The sequence below is a fragment of the Xiphophorus hellerii genome, chromosome 17 (genome assembly GCF_003331165.1).
Source record: "Xiphophorus hellerii strain 12219 chromosome 17, Xiphophorus_hellerii-4.1, whole genome shotgun sequence".
In the NCBI taxonomy this organism is placed as follows: domain Eukaryota; kingdom Metazoa; phylum Chordata; class Actinopteri; order Cyprinodontiformes; family Poeciliidae; genus Xiphophorus; species Xiphophorus hellerii.
The window spans coordinates 14,876,059-14,898,538 of NC_045688.1; the positions used below are offsets into that span (position 1 = coordinate 14,876,059).

The 22,480-nt window shown below is 38.9% G+C and overlaps 1 protein-coding gene across 2 annotated transcripts in view; it reads right to left on the reverse strand.

The window, feature by feature from the left end:
- The window catches only part of LOC116736683 (copine-8), an 87,506-nt gene that overhangs the window by 27,930 nt on the left and 37,096 nt on the right, over window positions 1-22,480 (reverse strand). For both annotated transcript variants that reach the window (XM_032589313.1, XM_032589314.1), the window contains exons 5-7: window positions 20,562-20,601; window positions 15,759-15,835; window positions 1,332-1,395 (exon numbers count right to left, since the gene is read on the reverse strand). In XM_032589313.1, the coding sequence (XP_032445204.1) occupies window positions 1,332-1,395; window positions 15,759-15,835; window positions 20,562-20,601 (181 nt within the window). The remainder of the gene's footprint in view (window positions 1-1,331; window positions 1,396-15,758; window positions 15,836-20,561; window positions 20,602-22,480) is intronic.

Genomic DNA, 22,480 nt, shown 5'->3' on the forward strand with positions numbered 1-22,480 from the left:
AAAAATGCAAATTTAAGCCCAGTTTTGATGCTTTAATTAACAAAAAAAATCAAAACAATTCTTCATAAAGGTTGGTAATTATGGAAAATTAAGTTGAATCAACTCATCCCTTTTTTTTAATATCTGTTTTCCAGACTAATTTAATAAATGTAGTGCATGTGAAGTGTGGCGTCCGTTTCAACCTAGTGAAGTCATTACATTTCCACATACAGACTTTTGAGCATTCCCCAAGCGCTTCTCTTGAACATACATTTTCAGATCTAGCCCCAAATTTCCAGTCATATTTAGGTCTGAACTTTGACTAGACCTTTCTGACATGGGGATGTTTTGACCTGAATCATTCCAATGAAGCTCGAGGTCGTCTCTGTGGATATAAAAGGTTTTTTGCAGTCTCCAACTGGTTTTCCACACTGTTGTTGCATCCGGTTAATTCACCCCTGATCCATGTTATTCATGAAGTTTTCCAGGAATTCCACTTTTTTCCATGTAAATAGAACAGGAAGTTTACTTTTGCCACTTCTCGTGTGCCGAGGCTGCTGCTGTCTGCTTTCCTACAACTTCACTGATGCATAACAAAAGAAAAGGGCGTCATTTTATTTAACTGTGACAGTCTGAATCCTAAAATGTATTTTTTTTTATTGATGGCTTGGGAAAAGACTGTTCCTGCTCCGTTATTGAACCCCAGAAGTAATTAAGGGCGTGCTGAGTAAAGAAACTGGGACAGCAACGATGACAGATGAAAAATAAATAGCACCAGGGAAATACAGTGGGAGGATCAACACATTTTTGATGTAATCCCTTAGAAGAAACCTTATTATTTATTGATTTGAACAGTGTTTTTCTCTTGTTGTTTTGCATTTGAATAAATAGATTTCACAATGCTCTATGCATATTGTAAAGTAAGTCAATTTATTGTCATTTCAGACAAACTTAACACCAAGCGTGAGGATGTTTGTTTTTGGTTGATTTGTTGGAACAAAGCCCCTTGGCAATGAATTGTGTAAAATTAGAAAAGGCTCTTTATTTAGGGCCAACTAATTGTGAAAGTGCTTTTGTAGATTGAGTTGTAGGGATGGTGGGTTCATGTATATGTTCGTTTAATTGGGTTGCAGAAAATAAAGTCCACGTCTGCTTTTGAGAACAACAAGACGCAACATGACGAAACGACATTAATATTTAATCGTACAAAGATACAAGTGGATCAATGACTAATGTACTCATTTGGGAAAGGCCTCCATTATTTTAATGTGAACAAACTAAAACGTGTGTGGAAGCAGATCTTAAAAACAGAAATCCTACAGGCAAAGAGCTCTAAGAAACCAGTTACTCACCCTGCAGTTGTTCAACTCCTCGGCTTTCACGATAATGGTCCCGCATTTCTTCCCTTGAATGCCTCTGCAGACAGACAAACACAAAACACGATTAAGGGTCAAGAGGTCGCAATCGCACACAGACACAGACCTTGACTCGATGTTTACGCGACCTGCGCCCTTCCGCCTGCTGTATAACTCGCCCCTTAACAGCTGAGGGCAGAGACAACAACGACTGGAAGACATCTCGTATTTCCTGAGAGGATTTTCTATCTCCGCAGTCGGCGCAGTGTGTACACTGGAGGAGCAGTCGAAGAGAACATCGAGTTTGTTTGATGACAATGAGGAGGGATCTGCAGATATCCAGCATGAGGTCCCAGGCTGGGTGCCAACCTTCTCACAGTAGGATGGGACTTTCTATGTGTGCACTGAAGCCCCAGCATTCGTCTGCCTACATGTACACAGGCTGCGAACTTACCTACTTTAGAAAATGTTTCACTTGGGAAAATGACCTATCGTATATTTTCATCTGTGAGTTGTTGTTGTTGTTTCAGAGCCTTTGTTGCTGATTTTACTCTTGCTCGTCCAAATAGGGGTTACTGACTTGAAATGTAATACATTTTCCTAGGTATGTTGTTCCCGTCAGTAGTAATCTGTGCCGAAACACAAATATTACAACATTTGATTGAAGCACAAACCAATAAGCACTTTCTTGATGCAAAAAAAATAATAAAAAATGAAGTTGGCAGGTGGTTGTTTCAATTCAGTTCATATCAATCCAAGACAATTTAGCTGAAGAGTCAATATCATGTAATCCCAGTTGGTTAAAATCTTTCCAATATTGCCAGCAATTCCTCATCCTAAGCAAACACGGGGAGACCGAGATTATTTACCACTCTGAAAATATCTTCAAAGAATATTACTTTCTTCTTTTTACTTTGTCGATTCCCATCTCCCTTTAGCGTTATTGAAATCAAAAGCTTGCAGCTGCTTCACAGTTTGTGTTTGCCGTCATTCAGGGCCTGTGTTTTACAGGTGGAACAGAAACTGTGTTTTACAGGTGGGACCAGAAACTGGATTATTACATGGATGTCATTACTATGATGTTTAAAATTGTTCCCAAACAGGTACAAATGAAGGCCATCATTTGGCCTTCACATTATGCTTTAGAAAGCAAAATATGATTTGCTTTCTAAAAGTGGTTGTATCAGACTATTAAAAGCTTTTGACAACTAAACTTACAATGATGCTGAGGGAACCAGAAATGGGTTTGTTTGTTCTCCCCAGGTAAGCGCTTTCAACCAAATATTTATGGAGCGCCCCAGATTTGAGAATTTTATTATGATTTTTGTCCTTAAAAAATTAAAATATTTATTTATAATAAAAAAAACAGGCTGAAACACCATGATTTAATTTACAGTTGATTTAATTTAAGGTTGTCCTTAGAGCCGTAGGAAATGTTATTTTTCTGTTTTTATTTAATTATTATAGCCATTATTATTATTTGTGTTTTTTTATGTAAAGGCTTCATAAATCTCAAACTGCATTTAAGAGTCTCCGTTCAGAACAGAATAATCTAGCCCAGGTATATTAGATTTTAAACTAGAGCTAATTAAGCAAAGTACAGACTTCTTAAAAAACAGTGGAATATCCCTTTACCTAGTGTCAAATGGCAATCTTAAACTAGAAAATTTCGGAAGAAATTTAGCCGGGGCCTGCCAAGGCGCGGCCGTGGGGTTCGGGCCCGGCGTCGTCACGCCACAAATCGGCGTCGACGCTAAAGAACGCCGCGACGTGATCAGTGGCACGCGGAGAACCGCAAGAACGTTAAGCGAGGCGGACCTGCACCATTCGGTACGATTTAAAATGTTGTCAAGGCTTTTATTTTGGAAGTTTTGTTAAACTTCATTTCAAAGGGCCAAACTAATCCCATGCGTAATAGTCCTTGGGTTAAAATAGTTATATAATGCTCAAAACACAAGTAGCTGATGTAAAAATATTCAAGGCTTTTATTTTGAAATTGTCAGTATGCTTCATTTTAAAGTTCCGAACTAATACCACGTGTAAGAGTGCTTCGGATGAAAAAGTCAAATAAAGCCAAAAAGAGCAATTACGTCATGTAAAAACTATTCAAGGCTTTTATTTTGAAATTTTCAGTATGCTTCATTTCAAAGGGCCAAACTAATACCACGTGTAACAGTGCTTTGGATGAAAAAGTCAAATAAAGCCAAAAAGAGCAATTACATGATGTAAAAATATTCAAGGCTTTTATTTTGAAATTTTCAGTATGCTTCATTTTAAAGTTCTGAACTAATACCACGTGTAAGAGTGCTTTGGATGAAAAAGTCAAATAAAGCCAAAAAGAGCAATTACGTCATGTAAAAATATTCAAGGCTTTTATTTTGAAAATTTTGTTAAGCTTCATTTCAAAGGGCCAAACTAATACCATGTGTAACAGTGCTTTGGATGAAAAGTCATATAGAACTACAGTGATGCGTATTTGTAGTACAAATCAGCAGCCAATAGCCTCTTGAGTTCCGTTGCTATGGTAAATAATGGTCTCAGCAGGGTGAGAGCTCTGAGCTCTGAGCTCTCAAACACACAAGTGTGTTTGAGCAAACACGTTTTACTGAAAAAAAGCATTGGAAACAAATCCTTCTTGTTCGGGAACCGTAATACATATTCGAAAAGCGTTTGGAGCGTATGACAGTTCAATGTGTCTTCTGCGATAGTCCCGAGATTCATATCTGTACCTCACTCAGAGCATTTACAGCGATGAGAGAAAGAAATGTTGTGCCCAGATCTGAACCGAGATCGGCTCTCACTCTAATTTGAGCAAAAATGAGAAACTTTGGGTCGCTTAGAGGCAAATTGTGGACAAACCGTAACTGGTACCGACGAGCCGTCTTCACTTTCGAAGAGATCACAGACGTATCTACAAAATGAAATTTGAATGGCATTTCTAGGTGAATTTGTGACGACACAGAAAATCCTCAAAAATAGGGTATTTCCAGGATTTTTCCCATTGACTTATAATGGGGTTTTTTTCGTAGTTTTTTGCGAATTATGTCGCCACGTTAAGCCCAAATCCCACCAAAAATAATAGCTCCAATGGCGTGAATTTTCTGCACGTTTTGATACCTCATTTGTAGGTGTGCACCCAGCGGTATGAGCCGCATTAACGGTTACGGAAGAAAAATAAAGAAGAAGAAAGAAACACTTTCTCCGACAATAGTAATAGGTTCCTGCCATTGCTTTGCATGGCAGGCCCCAATTGGAAGCTAACTTCAATGACCAGCCAATAGTCACAATATGCAAAATAAAGCAGGGTGTCTACTCACTATGGCCTGGGATTGAGGATAAGCAATGGAATATATTCACAGATGGTAACCCTGTGAAAGCACTTATACCGTTGTCCATAAAGAGTTTTATGGCAGATTAAAAAGAAATGTTCAAATACTGTCATAGAGCAGCCATTGAAAGTGACAACTTTGTCGAAAGTCGAGCCATAATTTCCATAAACAATCAAATTGGACTATGAAGTAATTCTATAACAATCAAATCAGTAAACCACGAGTAGTTAAGCACGGTTTGGACATGTGGGAGGCAAAAGCAGCCTGACGTATTCTGAGTAAACTTCCAATTTGACTGTGATGAGATCTGCCATGAGAGACCCATCTGGCAGAAATTGACTGAGGGAGTCATTTAAAAAGCCCAGAATTGGGGTCGGAGACCTCTACGTCAATGTAATTCAAAATCTCCTTTCAGCGCGGCGCAAGGAGCTCGGAGGAACATGCTTTCAAAATGGCAGAATTGTCAGGAATGAAACAGATCCTGGGACCAGTGAATTGCAAGGAGGAGGGAGTGCTCCAATATTTCCAGGGAGCTGAGGTCACGTCATTCATATGCATTACGTGTGTTAAAGTGAAGGAAGGATACACAGGCTGGAGACAGGAAAAAATCCTAGATCAGTTAAATTATTTCCACATCCAGATGGCGGACTGCAATTACGGATGCACCTAGTTCAAAGCCGACACCTAGATGTGACTTTAAAAGGAGGGAAGTGCCACGAAAGTGACAGTGAGATTCCTGCATGAGCACCAAGCGTTGGTTTGAACTAAAACCCATCAGCTTGTCTACACGATTGGCTCATATAATCACAGTTTTTGGTGTTTTCCTCAATGTAAAATAGTCAGAACATCAAAAAGAATCAGAGATTGCCTCCCAGTCATTTTGTATATATATTAAACATGGATTGATCCAAAAGGTCTCAAATGTTTCTAGGCCATTATTAAAACCCATCTAGTCAGTGATTCTGAAAAAAAGAAACCTAGCCTGCTAATGGAGCCGTCCTCAGACAGCTGAACAAGACATAAGCAGAGGATTAAAGCAAACTGGTCTCTTACTGGTGAAGAAATAACAGCAGGAGCTAGCATGTGAGAATAACATGCTAGCTGCGTTCCAGGGTGAACAAATCAACAGCCAATCACTGCAGATTTTAGCATTTCAATGGTGCAAAATTGGCATGTTGGGTTTCAAGTTGGTGGTTCTGATAATGAAAGAAATGTTTTCCAATCTGACTTAAAAGTTGGACAATTGCTAGGAATGCTGCAAGGTGGAGCAACACATGCCTTCAACCAGAAGATTCAATGTATTTAATTGGGATTTTAAGTAACAGAGCCAATTAGCTCATCTTTGTGAAATGAAAATGTGTAAAGTGTGATGTGTAAGCAAGGTTTCCCCCGGAAAACTTGCTAAGCCCGGTGGTTGGGCATTAGGGCAGTCATTCGTCCAGCAGCCTGTCATGTTTTTGAGTTAAAAAATGTTTAAAGTTGGCAGAAAATTTAAAAATATCACTTGATAATTGTGCTATCAACAGATTGGAAGATTAATGCTTGAACACCAACTATAAAGTCTTAAAAATGCAAACATAAAAAAACAATTGTCTGCCTGGTGGCCCGCCAGGCTTATAATAGACTGGGGTAAACCCTGGTGTATGTACTGTATGTCCAATGTAGAGGAATATAATTATATTAATAGTTAAAAATTATGTTGTTTGGTTGGTTTGCACTAAGATATGTTTGAACCTAAAAGAAATGTATTGTGTCAAATGGACTGGGTCAATTTGACCTAGAAGTCAGGAAGGAATTCAGATTTGGAGAAGATATGGAATAACAATCATTAAAGAGAGCAATGTTGTTAGTTTAAGCTGTTGTGCAAGAAAGTTCTGGCGCCAAATATTTCCCCTGCTCTTCAGTAAAGGAACTGGGCCAAGGCTCGAGACGTGGGAAAGAAACTCTGTTTGGACAGATAAGGAACAAACAATTTGACTAATGGTTCTTCTGATCTGATGCAGATGTGAGGTCAAGACATCTTTAACCATTCCAGGAGGTCAACTCCTAATTCTCGGAACTTCAAATACACATCCAGTGTAAGACGGAGCCAATGGAGAGCAACGCCTTTGGTCGAGGCTTCCCAATGTGTACCAGTAGAGCTGGGACTCTATAAAAAACTGATGTCAGACGTAGAAGTCAAGAGATTTTGGATTTCTGTAACGATGTGTATGTGATGTTGTGTATCCGCAGATGTGCATTAAAAATCTCTTCACATTCGACTATGAGCAGAAGGAGTTCCGAGTCTTGTGTAAATCTTTATTTATATATTCTGTGAGTTTAGACACCTATAGATTCTACAATACTAACAGCTCTGGAGACTCACTTTTTTTGCCCACCATGCTTTGTAAAACTGTCAGTTTGGATGGCAAGCGTCTTTTGTCACATTCTCAACTGGATTTTGTTCTGAACTTGGACTGGACCATTCAAAAACAATGACTATGCCTTCTTCTAAACCATCCCACTGTATATCTGACTGTTTGTTTAGGGTTGATGTCCAGCGGTAGGTCCTAACTGGTGTTCGTTAGGGTTTGTCCTCTATTTAGGCGTTTTTCAGAAACCCAGAAATGTTTTCCTTTCACTGGATTTTCAAGGCGGTTTATGTCAGGGCTATGGTGGTGATTCAACCAAGAGGATTAATACACCGTATGTCTAAATTAGACATATTTTAATGTAGACTCCCCACAATGACATGCAAAGGAGGGAAAAAAACACAATCCCCCACAATCTGCATCTCTATGACAACCCAGCCGAGCCAGGAACCCCAGTGACGGGTCATGGAATGGGATTCCTCCGCTAGTTATATCTTCCCCAAATCTTCGCCATTCCTCCTCCATATCTGAGACAGCTGAGGTCATTATTCTGGCTGACAGATCCGCCTCGAAATGACATGTGGGCAGGAAGCAGAAAGATTGTTCAGCTCTGGGACGAATACTGAATCTTGCTGTTTTGCCTTGTTTACATATATGAGCCGAGACATTGGCGTGCAAACCCTCCAGAAAAAAAAGGAAAGTAATGCACAAACTGAAATAAACAGGAGTGTGTGTGTGTGTGTGTGTGTGTGTGTGAACTTGTGAAAAAATGTGTTTTTCTAACATGAGCGTGTAGATATTTAATGTTATTCTTAAAAATACCAAAATTGAATAAATATAAATAGAAAACATACAGAAAAAAATGAGAAGCTACGCTAAACAAGTAAACACGATCAAAACAAGATAATTCTTTGGCATTTCCTGTCACCAAATCACTTTATTTTCCAAAAATGAAAAAAAAAAAATTGCCCAAATTTTTTCAATTGTGTGCATACCTGTATGTAAAACAAAATACAGCTCTATTTTTGAGAGTAATGTTTCTTTAGTGAGTGGGAGGGGGATTCCTTTTAATGTAAGAAACGTGAATTTTTCATATAAATGCTAAGTTGCTTTCAAGTAAATTGCTTTCCTCTGTTCAGTTTATAAAACACTCCAAAGTTAAGGAGTACTTCAGGGATGCATCTATGCTCTCCTGTGTGTGTGCTGCATGTGTGTGAGGAAGTGCTGCGTACACTCTAATCAAGACACATGGTTCTGCAATCAGCATCTAGCAAGAGACGGCTAATTAAGTCTGGGCCGCGTCTGGGCTCCGGAGTAACATGCATGCATGTCATCCTCATTATATTCCTGACCAAGGCAGAGTATCTGAATGAGTGATCAGTTGTCATTACAATAGCATGAAGATCCATCTATTCTTGGTCATGCCACGACACACAAGCGCCGCCGCTCACACACATTTCCCACCCCCCCTGAAAAGGCAGCTCGTAATCATAATTCTCTCCCACAAAAAGACGCCTGACACAAAATCCGTGTCAGAGCAGAAGCAGATAGAGGCGTTCTTTGTCCTTGTTTTTTACAAATGCTTATAATCAAGCTTCCTTTCACAGCGATCAGCCTTTCCTTGCGTCCTTGTTTCTGAAGCCGTCACCCGCTTTGTTTTCAATAGCTCACTAGAGTTCGTCTTTGACCCTGTGGTAAAGCTGCAATAATTATTAACAAGGGGGCCAAATCCAACTTTGGAAAAGTGTCCCACACCAGAATCCCTTCTGTCAAACTTTACACTCGACACGAACCAGGCAGACAAGTGAGGTTCTCCTGACAACGTCCAAACCCAGATTCCCCCAGGCAGGAAGGCATGAAGGATTGCTCCAGAGAACATTTCTCCACTACTTTAGATAAATGCTTTGTAATAAACTAGTGCTGTAAGGTTTAGATGTATCTGCTCGCCAATAGAAACCCGCCTTACATATTCCTTCTCTCTTCATTTCACCATTTCTTCCCAAGCTCTGGAATTCTTTACCTCCATTCAAATCCAAACGCTACACTATTTGTTAAAGATTGCTCACTGCGATCACCTATTCCTTTGCAATTGCTAATGTGTACGATTCAAATTTTTGTAGTGCTGCTTGATTTGTACAGCGTTCTAGAGCGCTCTGAAAGATGCTTCTAACTAAAATTTATTATTACATGAAGCTTACTGCTGATCGTTTTTGAGTTAATTTGTACCATCATCACGTAGCAATGACTAAGGAGAAAGTTTGTGATGCTCTGTACCTCCGCATCCATTCAGCTCTGTAATCATACATATCATTTACTGTAGTGGTTGAGTTGCTGATGTTCCCAACTGCTCAACTGTGCAATCCAACACTTTATATGTACCATTAAGTGTTGCTATCCTCTGAAAATATTGTACAGGACAAATAATCCCATGTACTTCATCCGAACACATCGCATCCCCAACCCAATGCGGTTCCTCCTCCCTCAGAGTCAAAGAGAGAGAGCGCCACAGTCTTCTGCAGACAGCCTCCTCCATGGACGACGATGTTGCAATTTCCATCCAGGAGTTCTTAGCCATTTGACAGTCTTATAATTATATATACGAATGCATGTAATTTCTCACCACGTCAGAGGGGTATCGGAGATATTCATGTGTCCTGCAGATACAAAAGAATGGATAGCGAAAGCTAAGCAAAATATCAACAAGTCTTTTGGAGCACATTTCTGCATTAAAAAAAAGGGCAACAAATTTCTGACCCATCATACAAAACGTCACACAGAGCTCTGGGTGAAATACATTTACTATTTTGTGTCACCAGAAGTAGAGGTGGACGTCTATCTGCGAACAAAATTATGCGATTTTTGTCTAGATCAATGAGAGCCGATTTCAGCACTTTGAATGAAGTATGTGGAAGCCCTAAATTCCCATTTAGTTTGTTTCTGATAACTCTTTGGACTAGTTGACTTGTGAAATTATTATAACACCAGAATAAAGTGATCTAATACCGACATAACTGCTTTCCCTGTTGAATACTTTTAGTAGAATGTAGGAAGTTACTTTGAATCCTAAGTTGTCAAAGCACGTAGAAAATGTGACGCTGGAGAGTACAAGCTGAACCATGGTTGACAGGAAATGTTCTGAGGCAGAAGGTACAACTTAGTGGCACAAAAAGTTTGTGTGTGAAATGACAAACACTGCAAGGGGATAAAATGAGCACCACCTCTTATTTAAATAGAATCAGACGATTAGTCGCCTGTTGCAAAGTCTCTACAGAAACATTAGACAATCTCCTGCAACGGTATCAAACAGTCTGTCTGCACTGATGTAAAATTACATGGGTGGCCTGCCAAATGTTTGAAGCGGCTGACGCAGCAGGGCACTTGGACTTCTGGCTTCCCTGCTGGTGGAGTCATTTCTGGCAGCGTTCCAGAGTCAGGTGGCGTCTTATGCTACTGCTGCTGCTGTGATGGACTTACACCTGTTTTTACCTTTTGGCCTTTTTTTGGTGCGAAGCAGAGATATGGACAAAGACCTTCCTTTTATATCTGCCTGCAATCAACAACAAAAATAATCTCACATGGTCAAAATGTCACAGCAACGGAAAATCTGAGACCATGAAGAAAGTCTGTGAATGTTGCTTTTGATGTGCCCGTTTAACATAGTGTGTGTATATGTGGATGAGGATCGTAAAACGAAGAACGTATTGTATTGCGTCAACAACATACATTGACGCAATACAACTAACTTTTCAACTTTTGTAGAAAGATTGTAGCTCTTTTGTAGAGCTTTTTAAAAATATATTTAAACATGCTAATAAAGTTTACTGCTCTTTAAACACTAACTGTCAAAGGTGTTCATATAACTATCAGCTTAGTTACAGATGGAGACATTTCACACATTTTCAAGTGAATACACCTTCACCAGTGCAGACAGAGCATCTGCATAGTGTTCCATTAAGATTAATTCATGTACTTTTTGGGTCTTTTGTAACAATACTTGAGCAGCAATGTCCATGGCTACCTGAGCAGATAGCCTGACTATTAGACAGTAAATTTAAAACACAAAATAATGTCACAGATTTGAACTTTTTAAATGTAATATTAATAAGAATCAGTAGCATTTCTGTTTGAAATAAATGTGATTCATTTGCGTTTTACATTTTTGTGTAAAATCCCTCAAACTGTGATGGTTTCACTAACGTGGTGGTTGCCATGCCTTGGCAGCAGAGTGCAGCGAGACACTTCACCCAGTGTGTCCTGTCTTTTGTCTTCCGTTGCTCTCTCTCTCACACACACACACACACCCCCACACACACACCCACGCCCACACCCCCACACACACACACCTCAAGCCCTACTGGATTTTGATTGAACAATGTAATTAGTTATAATTAGCCCTTATTAAAATTGTTAAAGAGCCTCCCCAGTGACTCTGGCTGCAGGTGAGCGTCTGCAGAAGTCTAACAGACACATCCATACAGACACGATGTCTGTGAAATGACAACTGAAACAGCTGCCGGCTCGGCGTCTCAGTTTCTTTTGATTCTGCACAAATCAAACTTGAATTTGATAAACTCATTTAATTCAGTTTTTTTCTCTCTCTCTCACCAGCAGTACGTGACATGAGAAACGCAATGTAAACGTTTCCAACTTTGATATTTTACTTTTTCGTACTTTGCCTCCCTGTCATGATGCATAATATAATTATAAGACTGTCATACGTAGGACAATTAGCAGAGATTTTGGAGAAATAAAAGCAGTTAACAGTAGCAGACAGCTAAATTGGAACAAAAGAAAATAAGATGAAAACAATGACATATCACAATCTGAATTTTAAATATAAATGAGGCTTAATATTGAAGCCAACATTTTTGAAAAAACGCTTTAATTCTCTGGCCACATATAAAGAGCATTAATGTTGGGTGACATCTTCAACTCCAAAGCAAAAAATTAAAAAATAAAATACAAAATCAAGCCATGCATACTAAAAACACATTTCATGTGTTTAATTCTCTTATTGTAAGGTAGTTTAAGATGTTTGTTGAAGGGGAATTATGAAATTTAACTATTTTTTTAAACAACAGCAAAGTTCAATGTCTTTGAAATTGCTTGTTGGATTTCATGCCATTGATGAACTCATGCAATTGTGAAATTAAATGAAAGTGATGAGTAGTTTATTTTACAAATAAAAATAAAAACGTGTGCTTCCTTCATTTACTCTAACAGCTCTAAATAAAGTCTCGCTGAATAGCAGTAAATTAACAGATAGCAGGAGGAACATTAAAGAAGCGATCAAGATGCTCATGTAGGCCTGTCATGACAAACAAATCAATTAATAGCACATAAATTAAAAATTATCCACCTCATTTTAATTTATTGGCTTTATCGTTTCTTCCGGCACACTGGATGTAAAAAGGCTCAACTCCGGTGCTCTCCACTGACTCTCCCTTCCTCATTTCCTACGTGTAAAGCCCAGTGCACACTGCACGATCTTCGAGTTGTTGACCGATCGTTGGCCCACTTTCAAAACCTGAGACCACAAACTAGCAGACAAAAAACCGTAGGTATAACGGGTTCAATCGTGCCGTGTGGTGTCCAAAAATGGGCACAAAATAATGGCTACTAGTCCAGTTAACTAATTTTAAAACCAGGCATTAATCAATGCTTTACTACAATCTACCTGCAATGCATGTAGCTAGTGTCAGTCCTGACTGAATGAAAATCATTATAACCTATTTACGTCACGTTAATGAAGAACAGCTGAAAAGTTACCGGGTTTATTAACTGCGGTAGCAATTTCTCTCCAACTCCTCCTCTTGTCATTTCTATATTCTTTGCACGAAATGTTGAATAAACATTAATGTTGTTTCCACACATCATCTCCGATGTCTGCTGGACTTTGGGTCGCACCGTGTCAGCTCCGTGCTTTCCCCTCAGAAAGCACAGAGGGGAATCCGTGCTTTCTGATTGGCTACCTGTCACATTCAATAAGCTGCGTTCTCGCTCCCAGTCGGGGAAAACCCCACATGCTGCAGTGATAAAGTGGCCAAGACAATGTAACATGTTGAATATGCCAGGTTTAGATCAGAGCGGCCACGACGTTCTACCAAGCGGCCACCGCACACTGAGGGATAATCGGTTGCGATTATAGCAAGTCCAATCTTAAAACGTCGGATGTTCTAAGATTGTCGTAAAGGAAAAAATCATGTAGGGTGAATTATTGCATCAGGTAGTTGGATGTGACCGTCTTCTCTATCTAAATCTAACGATTACTGAAGGGCAAGATAGTATACAGACTCCACAATCTGTACTCTTTTGGTTGAATGTAGTTTTTATTTTCACTTTGGCTTTATGTTGTTCCAGTGTTAAGTGTTATTTTGAAAATAAAGTGTATTTATTTTTGGCAGGACATTTCTTGCATTATTATGTCATCACCATTACATTAGTTTAAAATGGTCTTAAAACTATATTATCGTTTATCGCAATAGTTTTTGAGACAATTAATCGCTCAGAAAATTTGTTATCGTGACAGGCCTATGCTCATGATAACTTTGGAGAAGTCCAACAAAAAGTTGTGTACACTTATAAATTTCAGTTTTAAGGCCCTCCTTTGTTTTACTAATTCAGCTTCATAAATTGTGGTTGAGCGTGAGGAGGAGGAGAGAGGTTTGCTGGAAGCATCCATCAGGGATGCCACATGTTGCACTCTGAACCCGTAACTCCTTCGGCAAAACGAAGTTACAATCAACTCTAAGCTTCAAGTGAGCAACTAAGCTCAAATATGCTCAAATTAAAACAAAGGCAATTTCTTGATGAGAGCAAATTACTCCTGATGAAGCTCATTTAGCGTTTTGTGTTGATGCAATGAGCCAGTGTTTCTGTCAGTAATCAAAAACAAAGATTCTCTGACAACACACTTAGACAAATTACAAACGACGAGGAGTTGAAGTCTGTTCTCCAGAGTAAAAGGTAAAATAATTTACTTCTCCATGAATATTTTTCCATCAAGCACCATCAGCATATGATGGTACTTTATGGAAGATTTTCCTTCAATTTCCAGCTTCGAATAACCTTATTAAGCTCGACATACCAGAGGTCACCGTGATGCAGAAAGTGCCAGAAGTTTCCATGGTGCATCTCACACTCTCACAAGCTTGTGCAATTTCATTTTGACTTGCTGTTGAGGTGCATTATGGAAAATGAGTTCCATAAGCAACATATTGGCAGACGATTAATAACAGATATTAAATCGATCTCACAAGCCTTGAGCTTCACATGTTTGATTAGAAGACATTGTGCAGACATCCCTCTGCCTTTAGGAGCCAACTTTGTAGAATGTTCCAAAAAAAACAAAAAAACAACTAAGTATTGTCCGAAATGAAAGATTAGTAAAATGGAAGTCCATACAGCATATGACTGTTCTTAGCTAGCATCCGTTGCAGCCGTCACTGCATTTCTGTGTCAGCATAAACTGCTTATCCAATACATGGCATGTAAGTTTAGTCATTTAAAAAAGTTCGACATTATTTATACACATTTCAAGTTGAATGTCTTTTCCTTCTCATCCAGCAAGGGGTGGGGGGTAAGAATTAGCTGCTGCGATGCTAATCTGTTAGAAATCATCCTAGATAAAATTACATTTAAATCAATAAGGTCACATTAAAAACTAACATTTTATTGCATTTCTGTGTTATTAAATTGTATTACAATTTACAATTAATCTAGCTGAAAACATTTAACTTCAAGACGCTTAAAATGAACAAAGATTCCATCAAATTTTCATTCCCTACAATTATACACACGTCATTCTTATTTCACAGAATTTAATACTTTACTCCAATTCTGTGAAAATTGACTTAAAACCGATGAATCCAATCCGAATCAAATTTTTAATCTGTATATACAATTGAGCACAATTACACTGTTTGCATTTAATTACAATTTGATTCACTTCTTCTGATTCCAAAATGAATGATGATTAGTTCCACAGTGTAGCAGCATTAAAATTCCATATACTGACTGAATGCTTTTTTTAATTAACATTAAGGTTTAGAACATTAATGTACAAAAAAGGGCTTTTTTTATTAACATTAACGTTTAGAACATTAATGTACAAAAAAGGGCATTTAGCACCATCAGAATCTGTTACCAGCACTTTGGGATACAAATGAAGGATGCAAAGTAAGTGCCACTAAAATAATAAATGTTCAGTTTTGATTGCAAAGAAGAAGAAGAAAAAAATCTATATTTGTATCAAGTATGTGTATGCAAGTGCATATTTTTAATTAGCAGCTTCTGCAGCTCTGTACTTTTTACCTCAGTTTCCCCAGAAACAGCAGCCAAGAACACGACGCGTTGAAAAAAGTCCAATTATAGAACATCATCAGAACTCCGTGTTCTTCTTGCAGAAATCAATGTGCACAAACTAGATCTCGAAAGAGGTCTACTTCCCTGATAAAACAGGGACATTTCCAGCCACTTTCTCATCACACTGATGATGGCATCACGGACGAACTCCTCTCAACGGCTCACCTTGTTGTTCTTCGTGTTGTACGTTAAAGCGGATGGACATATACATTCTGCTGTCAAGAATGAAAGCTGGGATGAAATCCAAAATACTTTGGAGGTTTTCTTCTTTCACGGGTAAAGTGTGATTGACAGACTCTTCTGATGTTGTGCACAGTAACCATCAATCACCTATGGTGAGATCAGAACTGGTGTTGACGTTTCCTGCTAAATCGACTCACCCAAGAGGCTTTTCCAAGCGACTGCCCAGCGATCCAACCACCTCTCCCAGGGTGCAGTAGGCCTGGCCCAGGAAGTCCTGTGGAAGCAAAGAGCAAGTGAATATTGACATGAATCGTACAAACATGCAAACACAGATGGCATTTTATCGCAAATTAAAAATGTTATTTCAACAGTTCAGCACAAACGATTTTTAAAATCTTGAATGGGTTTTAGGATACAATGCCCCCTTTTTTTTTGTCATTTTTTTCCTCCCACTCAACGTTCTGGTTCAAACTGCTTGGATACAGCACTCTCAGCGCCCAAGTTTTGTTGCTTCCCCTCAATAGAGCACTGTGTAATGAAACTAGATATGGCAGGAGATGCACTTACTGAACTGAACTACTGACATAAATTTAGTTCTCTAGTTCTACATTCTAATTTATGGAAACATACCCAGTACTGTACCAAATGTAAATATGGAAATTATGCCCAATTGAGTCTCAATTTCACATTTGTGGCTTTCATGAAAACAAAACAAGTTTTAAAAAGCAAAATTGTCTTATTTCTCCCCTGCCCCCTTTTTTTTTCTTAAACCCAGAGGTGAAGCCATTTGTCATTTTAGTAAAATGCATCTAATTTTAGCTCAGAACAGCTCCGAGCAACACCAACATAATGGTCTCATTTGCGAAACTCATTAGCATCTCCTCTCAGCATTTCTTTTTTTTAACTATTATTATTATTTTTGGATATCTATCATCACAAGAACAATTTCTTACATTTTCTAGATAAAATAAAATCACATCTGAAAATGTGTTTCATGATATTTTTTTCGCCCTCTGTCTTTAAAGACAGCCACAGAACAACCGCGGCGGCGGCCAGCAGGGGGTCCATCAGAGAACCGGCTGTGTGCTGATAATGGCTAATTACAACAAATGGCAGAACTGGTTGGGGAAATAAAGTAAAAGAAAAAAAAAAGAAGCTATTTTGGTTCCAATCATCTAGATAACAGTGATATATAAAGCAAAGAAAGTTCAAAAGAATGAACACTGCAACATGAAAATAAAAGAAAAAGAAAAACTTGTACGAACAATAAAGTAACTTTGGTAGAAAGTACCTCCTTTAGCTTAGATACCGTGTTTTGCTAAAGTATTTCCTGGGCTTTCAGTTTTGCACCTGTCGGTTAAGCTTTGAAAAACATTTTACATTTTAACCAAACTATTTTACAGCTATAAGAAATTAAAATGTAATTATTTAGAAATGTTACTTCACCCCTTGAAGTGCTATAGCAGTCACCCACAACATGCAGAGTTACTTAACGGGGTTCACAGCACATATTGTACTATTGTATTATTGAAAGTATTTGTTTCCTTTAGATGTTTTTCCATTTTTATTGCCTTTATCAATTCACCACGATCAACACTTTTTGACTTGGCGTTTTGGACAAAAAGACAAAACAATCTGAAATGTCAAACTGAAAATTGATTAGTACAAAATGACAAATGAGACCTACTTCAACAACAAAGACCCAGCCAAATGGTGTTAGTAGTCCCACAATGTGTGGACTGGAGATCATCTGAGTGCGTCTCAGGTGATCCTTACATAAAAACTTTGGTGTTTGGAACATCGATTCATTGGTTAATCAGTATTCCTGGCTACTATTAACAGCATGAAGACAAAAGAAAAAATATCTAACGTATAAGTTAGGGGATGAATACAAAAAAAAGCATCCTGTGGAGTTCTTTAGATGGTTCCAACTTTCTCCAATACCAATATATTTTGTTGTATACATTGCTAATATTTAAGATCACAGTACTTTGGGACAGATTTGAAAAAAAAAAAAAAAAGCTTGTATGTTCAGCAGCTACACTATTGAGCCACTCCATCTGGTTTTTCACAGCAACTGGCTCTCTTTGTTCACTGCTGTGAATATGGTACCAAGTTCAAGCAGTGCATTCGCCTCCAGCTTGCAAATCTCAGAGGTCACGACACGGATCAACATAGCCATCTGCAGTCTAAGATTTTTGACTTGCAGTCTGCTAGCGCAGAAGGCACTAAGGTTTTTAACTCTAACCAACAGAGGATTTGCTTGTATTTCATATCCATCTTCAATCATGGGCGCAAACTATGTAGCATATTTCAATCAGAACAGCACGTTTCATTACTTCTTTCCGTCATGTGAATATCAGACAAGTTCTCTGACTGAGACAGCCCCGCAGACTGTACTTCCCAAGATAAAACACACCATCTAATGGCCAGGCTCTCTGGCTTTCCCTCTGGGATCTGCATCAAGGCTGTAGAGATGGTAAGCTGCCTCAGAGTCAATGTGCGTGTCTCCACTTATATGAGGTTATTGATTTTAGTCCAGTGGGTAAGACTAAAGAAAGAAACGAGGACAGAGAGGGGAAAAAAGGTTTCCAAAGGCCAAGTTATGAAGAAACATTCTAATATTGCTGAGTGGTGGGGATTTACAGCGTCACCATGCAGTTTATTAAAACACTTTTCATATTTTGGCACAAACGTTGGCGTATGTTTGTGGTTGTGGGGGGGCTGTGAGGTAAACCAACACAAAGATCTTCAAAGTTGTGAGAAGTGAATAAATCTGAAAAGTGTCGTGGCAATGGGGTTGTTGTTCTGCTGTAAGGAGTGAACTAACCCAGTTTTAAATGCCTCAAAAGCAATTCTTTTTATTTGCCGTTTCTGGTAAGCTCTGTATTTAGTTTCCATTGCTTTCAGGCAACCATGCATTGTCACAACTATTCACTACTTGTGTTGGTCTATTTCATAAATAGCTCAGTGAACTGCATTAAAGTTTGAGGAAGATGACAAAATCATTTTTAAAAAAATTCAGGGGTGTGAATACTTTATGAAGCACTGCAAATAATACTTACCAGAAAAAAGGTATGACTTTAATTTTCTTGTATATTACATTTAAAACAAAGAAACCAGGATGTCATCTGCATATCATCGAGTCCATTATCCTGTCCTGATTGATCTCTTTACGTTTTTTTCAATTCCAGTTCAACATAATTTGATTTTTAGTTTATTCAAAGTCTCATTTATCCAACAAAACCCCTCCACCATACACCCAATTCACCTCTTTTTAAAAAAATCTATGTGTAGCGGCAGGACAGTGACTGTTTGCCTCAAAAGTGGAAGAGAAACCTCTAAGCCCATAAAACAAAGCTAACAAATATGAAAGCCCCCTTGTGGATTCCTGCTACTGAAGACATATGATGGTGCAATATAGCAACCTGCAGAGAGGAAGACCTGCATCATCCTGGCTTAAGGTGATGAAAACTCTTTTCATTTTCATGCAATTTTTGATGCAAACACAGTCAGAAATACTTTTGCATTTAAGGCAGGTGATTACTTCAAAAGCCACGTCTCAGAATACAGTCGACTTTCAGAGACTGTGCGGGCTTTGTAAAGTCCATCATAAGCTAGTGGTTGTCTGGGCTACCCAAAAAAAAAAAAAGTGTATGCATAAAAACACAGAAAGCCCCAAATGAATATGAAAATGCATGCACAACATGAGCGGACTCTACCACAACTCGCTGACGTGAGTGAAATGATCAAATGTCTCCACTCAAGTTTTGGTCTTTATCAAATAAACACAATCTCATAAAAGCGACTTGGCTTTCCTAAAATACGCAACGCAGAGCTGCAGGCTAGACTGTGATCTCCTCCCTTTTTCTCAGCTTTATTTTATGTCTCTTCCAATAATCCGCACTTTCTAAAAGCAGGCAACAGTCACACCTGAGCATCCATCTCATGTGTTATGTGGGCAGCGTGGCGGGCCCGGACACTTAAAAGCAAGAAAGGATGAGAGCTGTGTGGTGTGTTGCCTTGGGGCAAAGCAAAACTGGCTGTCTGTACCTTCCAAGAGGCAACGTCGAGAGACACATTGAGCCTATTAGCCTCCACTCACAAATTCCCCGCAACGTTCTGTGATATTGCAAACGCAGGGTTAGAGGAGTTCGGGTAAAAGCATTGGCAGATTGATCCAAAGCACAACAGCAAGTCAAACTGATTAGCTGAAATGTAATAATAAAAAATAAAGAAAAATTTAAAATCAGCCTAGTCAAAGGTTAAATCTGAAATGGATTTAGCAGACTAAAGACAAGTCATTCATCCTCAAAAACCCTTCAACACATGGTAGTTTTCACAAGAATTGTTACAGTCAGCAATTACCTTTTCATGATTTATATTTACTAAAATTATCTTTGATGTCAACATTTGTTTAATGTAACATTTTAACTGTAAGGGAGGGTGGGAATATTTGTCTGCAGCACCATAGAAAATCATCCATGAATTAGGATGATCTTGAGCTTTCTATCAGTCTTTTGTGGCTCTTAATGGGAATTTCTTGCCTTCAAGCATTACGTCTAATCAAATCATACCTACATAACTTGTATGTGATAACTTAGAGTATTTATCCAGAAAAATAGACAAGACTTTCCTCACCCAATGGAAAATAAACATGACAGTTCAGCGTCCAAGCTGCCTCCGGTTCTTTGAACTAGAACGCCCTGAAAGCAGCGGGCGGGTAATAGCTGTTATTACCTGCGAGGACGCTGCTGTTACTAATTACAGCTGTTGTAATCACTGGCATCAATGGTAAGAAGCAGGGTGGACAAATTTAATTTCTAAATGACCCACAGCCTGCTCAGAGACCGTGCAAGTTTAGCAGATAATCAGCCCAGTCGTTGTAATGGCCAGATTGCTATTACGTGGCTAAAATGGTCAAAATGGGAGGAAGACACACACACACACTCACACACACAAGCACAAAGCGAGAAAGGAAGACCCAGAGAAGGACTCACGTGTTTCTGCAGGTTGGCACTCTTTGAGTCAACATCGTACCTGTGGAAATAAAGGAAAAAGGAGGGTCAGTGCGTTCCTGATAGATGCGGAGTGGCAGGATCTCAGCTGGGACCGATGCTGATTACAGGCAGGATAAATCAGCAACGGGACCCAACAGCTCGTCAATGAACACCTCGCTGTAAGCTCTGGGTATTCTGCATCCCAGCGTCAGCGTTACAACTCTCCCCCATTAAACTGACACCAAATAAATTGTTCTTCACACACAGGACTGTGAAAAGATGAGTGCTTTAGGATGTGAAAGGCTGATATGGGGACGTTAATGAGTCCATCATTCTCTTATTGTGTTGCCTTGCCAAAAGTAGTTATAAGCCTTGTAGCTTTCCACAATTTGTCACACAAAATCCTGGTATGATGCTGCCACCACCATGTATCACTGGTGTATTGAGAGCAATTAACATTCTTAGTTCCCCCGCCCCCAGTGTTTTACAGGCCTGGCGGGCTACCAGCCAGGCTTAAATTGGATTTTTTTATGTAATAGACTTGGTGAGATACAGTATTAAATATTACACCGTCTACATAAAACCTCTTTTATACTGAATAATATGGAATCTATCACCACTATTTCTGGCTATACAAACTGATCAAAAAATTCTGCAGTGTAATTTCCAAAGAGTTGAGTGGCGTGTTTTGTGTCAAGGTCAGATGTGACTGAAGACTGTTCCTCTTCAGCCTCCAATCAAAATTATTTAGAGAATCTAAAAGTATTCAGTCTCGCCACGTCTTAGCAAGTAAGCGTCCTCTTCCTGTCTTATGTCTTTCATTAGCTGCTAGCTCTGATTGTCTTGTTGTCAGACATTAAATTTGTATGCCAATGTTTGGCCACATATTACGTAAGGCATAAGGCCAATGAAGACACCATATGACATGAATGTGTGACATAGTGCAGCGGCAGTTTTTCTTCTTTTCCTCCACTTATGCAATGTGATATAACAGCATCATGTACAAATCTATGTTCTTTTGTTTGGTTGTGAAAACACAAAACTATTAAAATGGTTGAAGAAGAAAAAATTATACAGTAACAGTGATGGTAAAGATGGATTAAGCTAGGTTTATGGTCGATGCACTGTTGACCTCAAACGCTACCATTTCCAAATGATGATGCCTGCTGAAGCAGCTCCGAATTTTTGTAGCTTTGAATATTTTCTAGTCCAAAAACACGGTGGGCCGCTGGTGTACCCCCCCACCCCCCCATAGCAATCCAATCCTTTCTGGGTGAAACCCTGTCAACTAATACCATTTTACATTATGAGCTAACAGTTACATCTGACCAGAGAACCTTCTTTTTTATGTTTGATGGGCCTTCTACATGGATATTTTTACAATCATTTTGGTATTGCCACTCTTCCATACAGTTCAGATTTGTGCAGTGTGAATGCTCTTACAAAACATTGTGCATTATTTTTGTAAGTGTGTCTGATTTGCCTCGTTTTTCCCTCTACGTCGCTCTGTGCAGCCGGTACACCCAATATTTACAGGAGTCATTTGTCTGGATAGGCTCCCCCAGGCTCTGCAGAACGGCAGGTCATCAGACAAACCGTTTACTCAGCAATCTGAGATCATTTCACACCTCAGGTCATTTCACTCAGCTCTAAATATGGATCACCCTTTGCAGTCTAATACTTAAGGGAAATAAGTATCCTTTTAGTTACTTGTTAAAATCTTCTGGATGTTTAGTGCTAGAATGCTTGGATACTATAAATCTGACTCGGTATGGACAAGTTGTCTCCTGCACAACCAGTCTGGGGGCTGGTTTATTACTAAAGGTTGAGGCCCCAAAACCGGGATTTATAGATTGTAGCAACATCAAATAGATTTTTGTTATGGAAGTGCTGAAAATGAGACTTGTGATGATCGGATT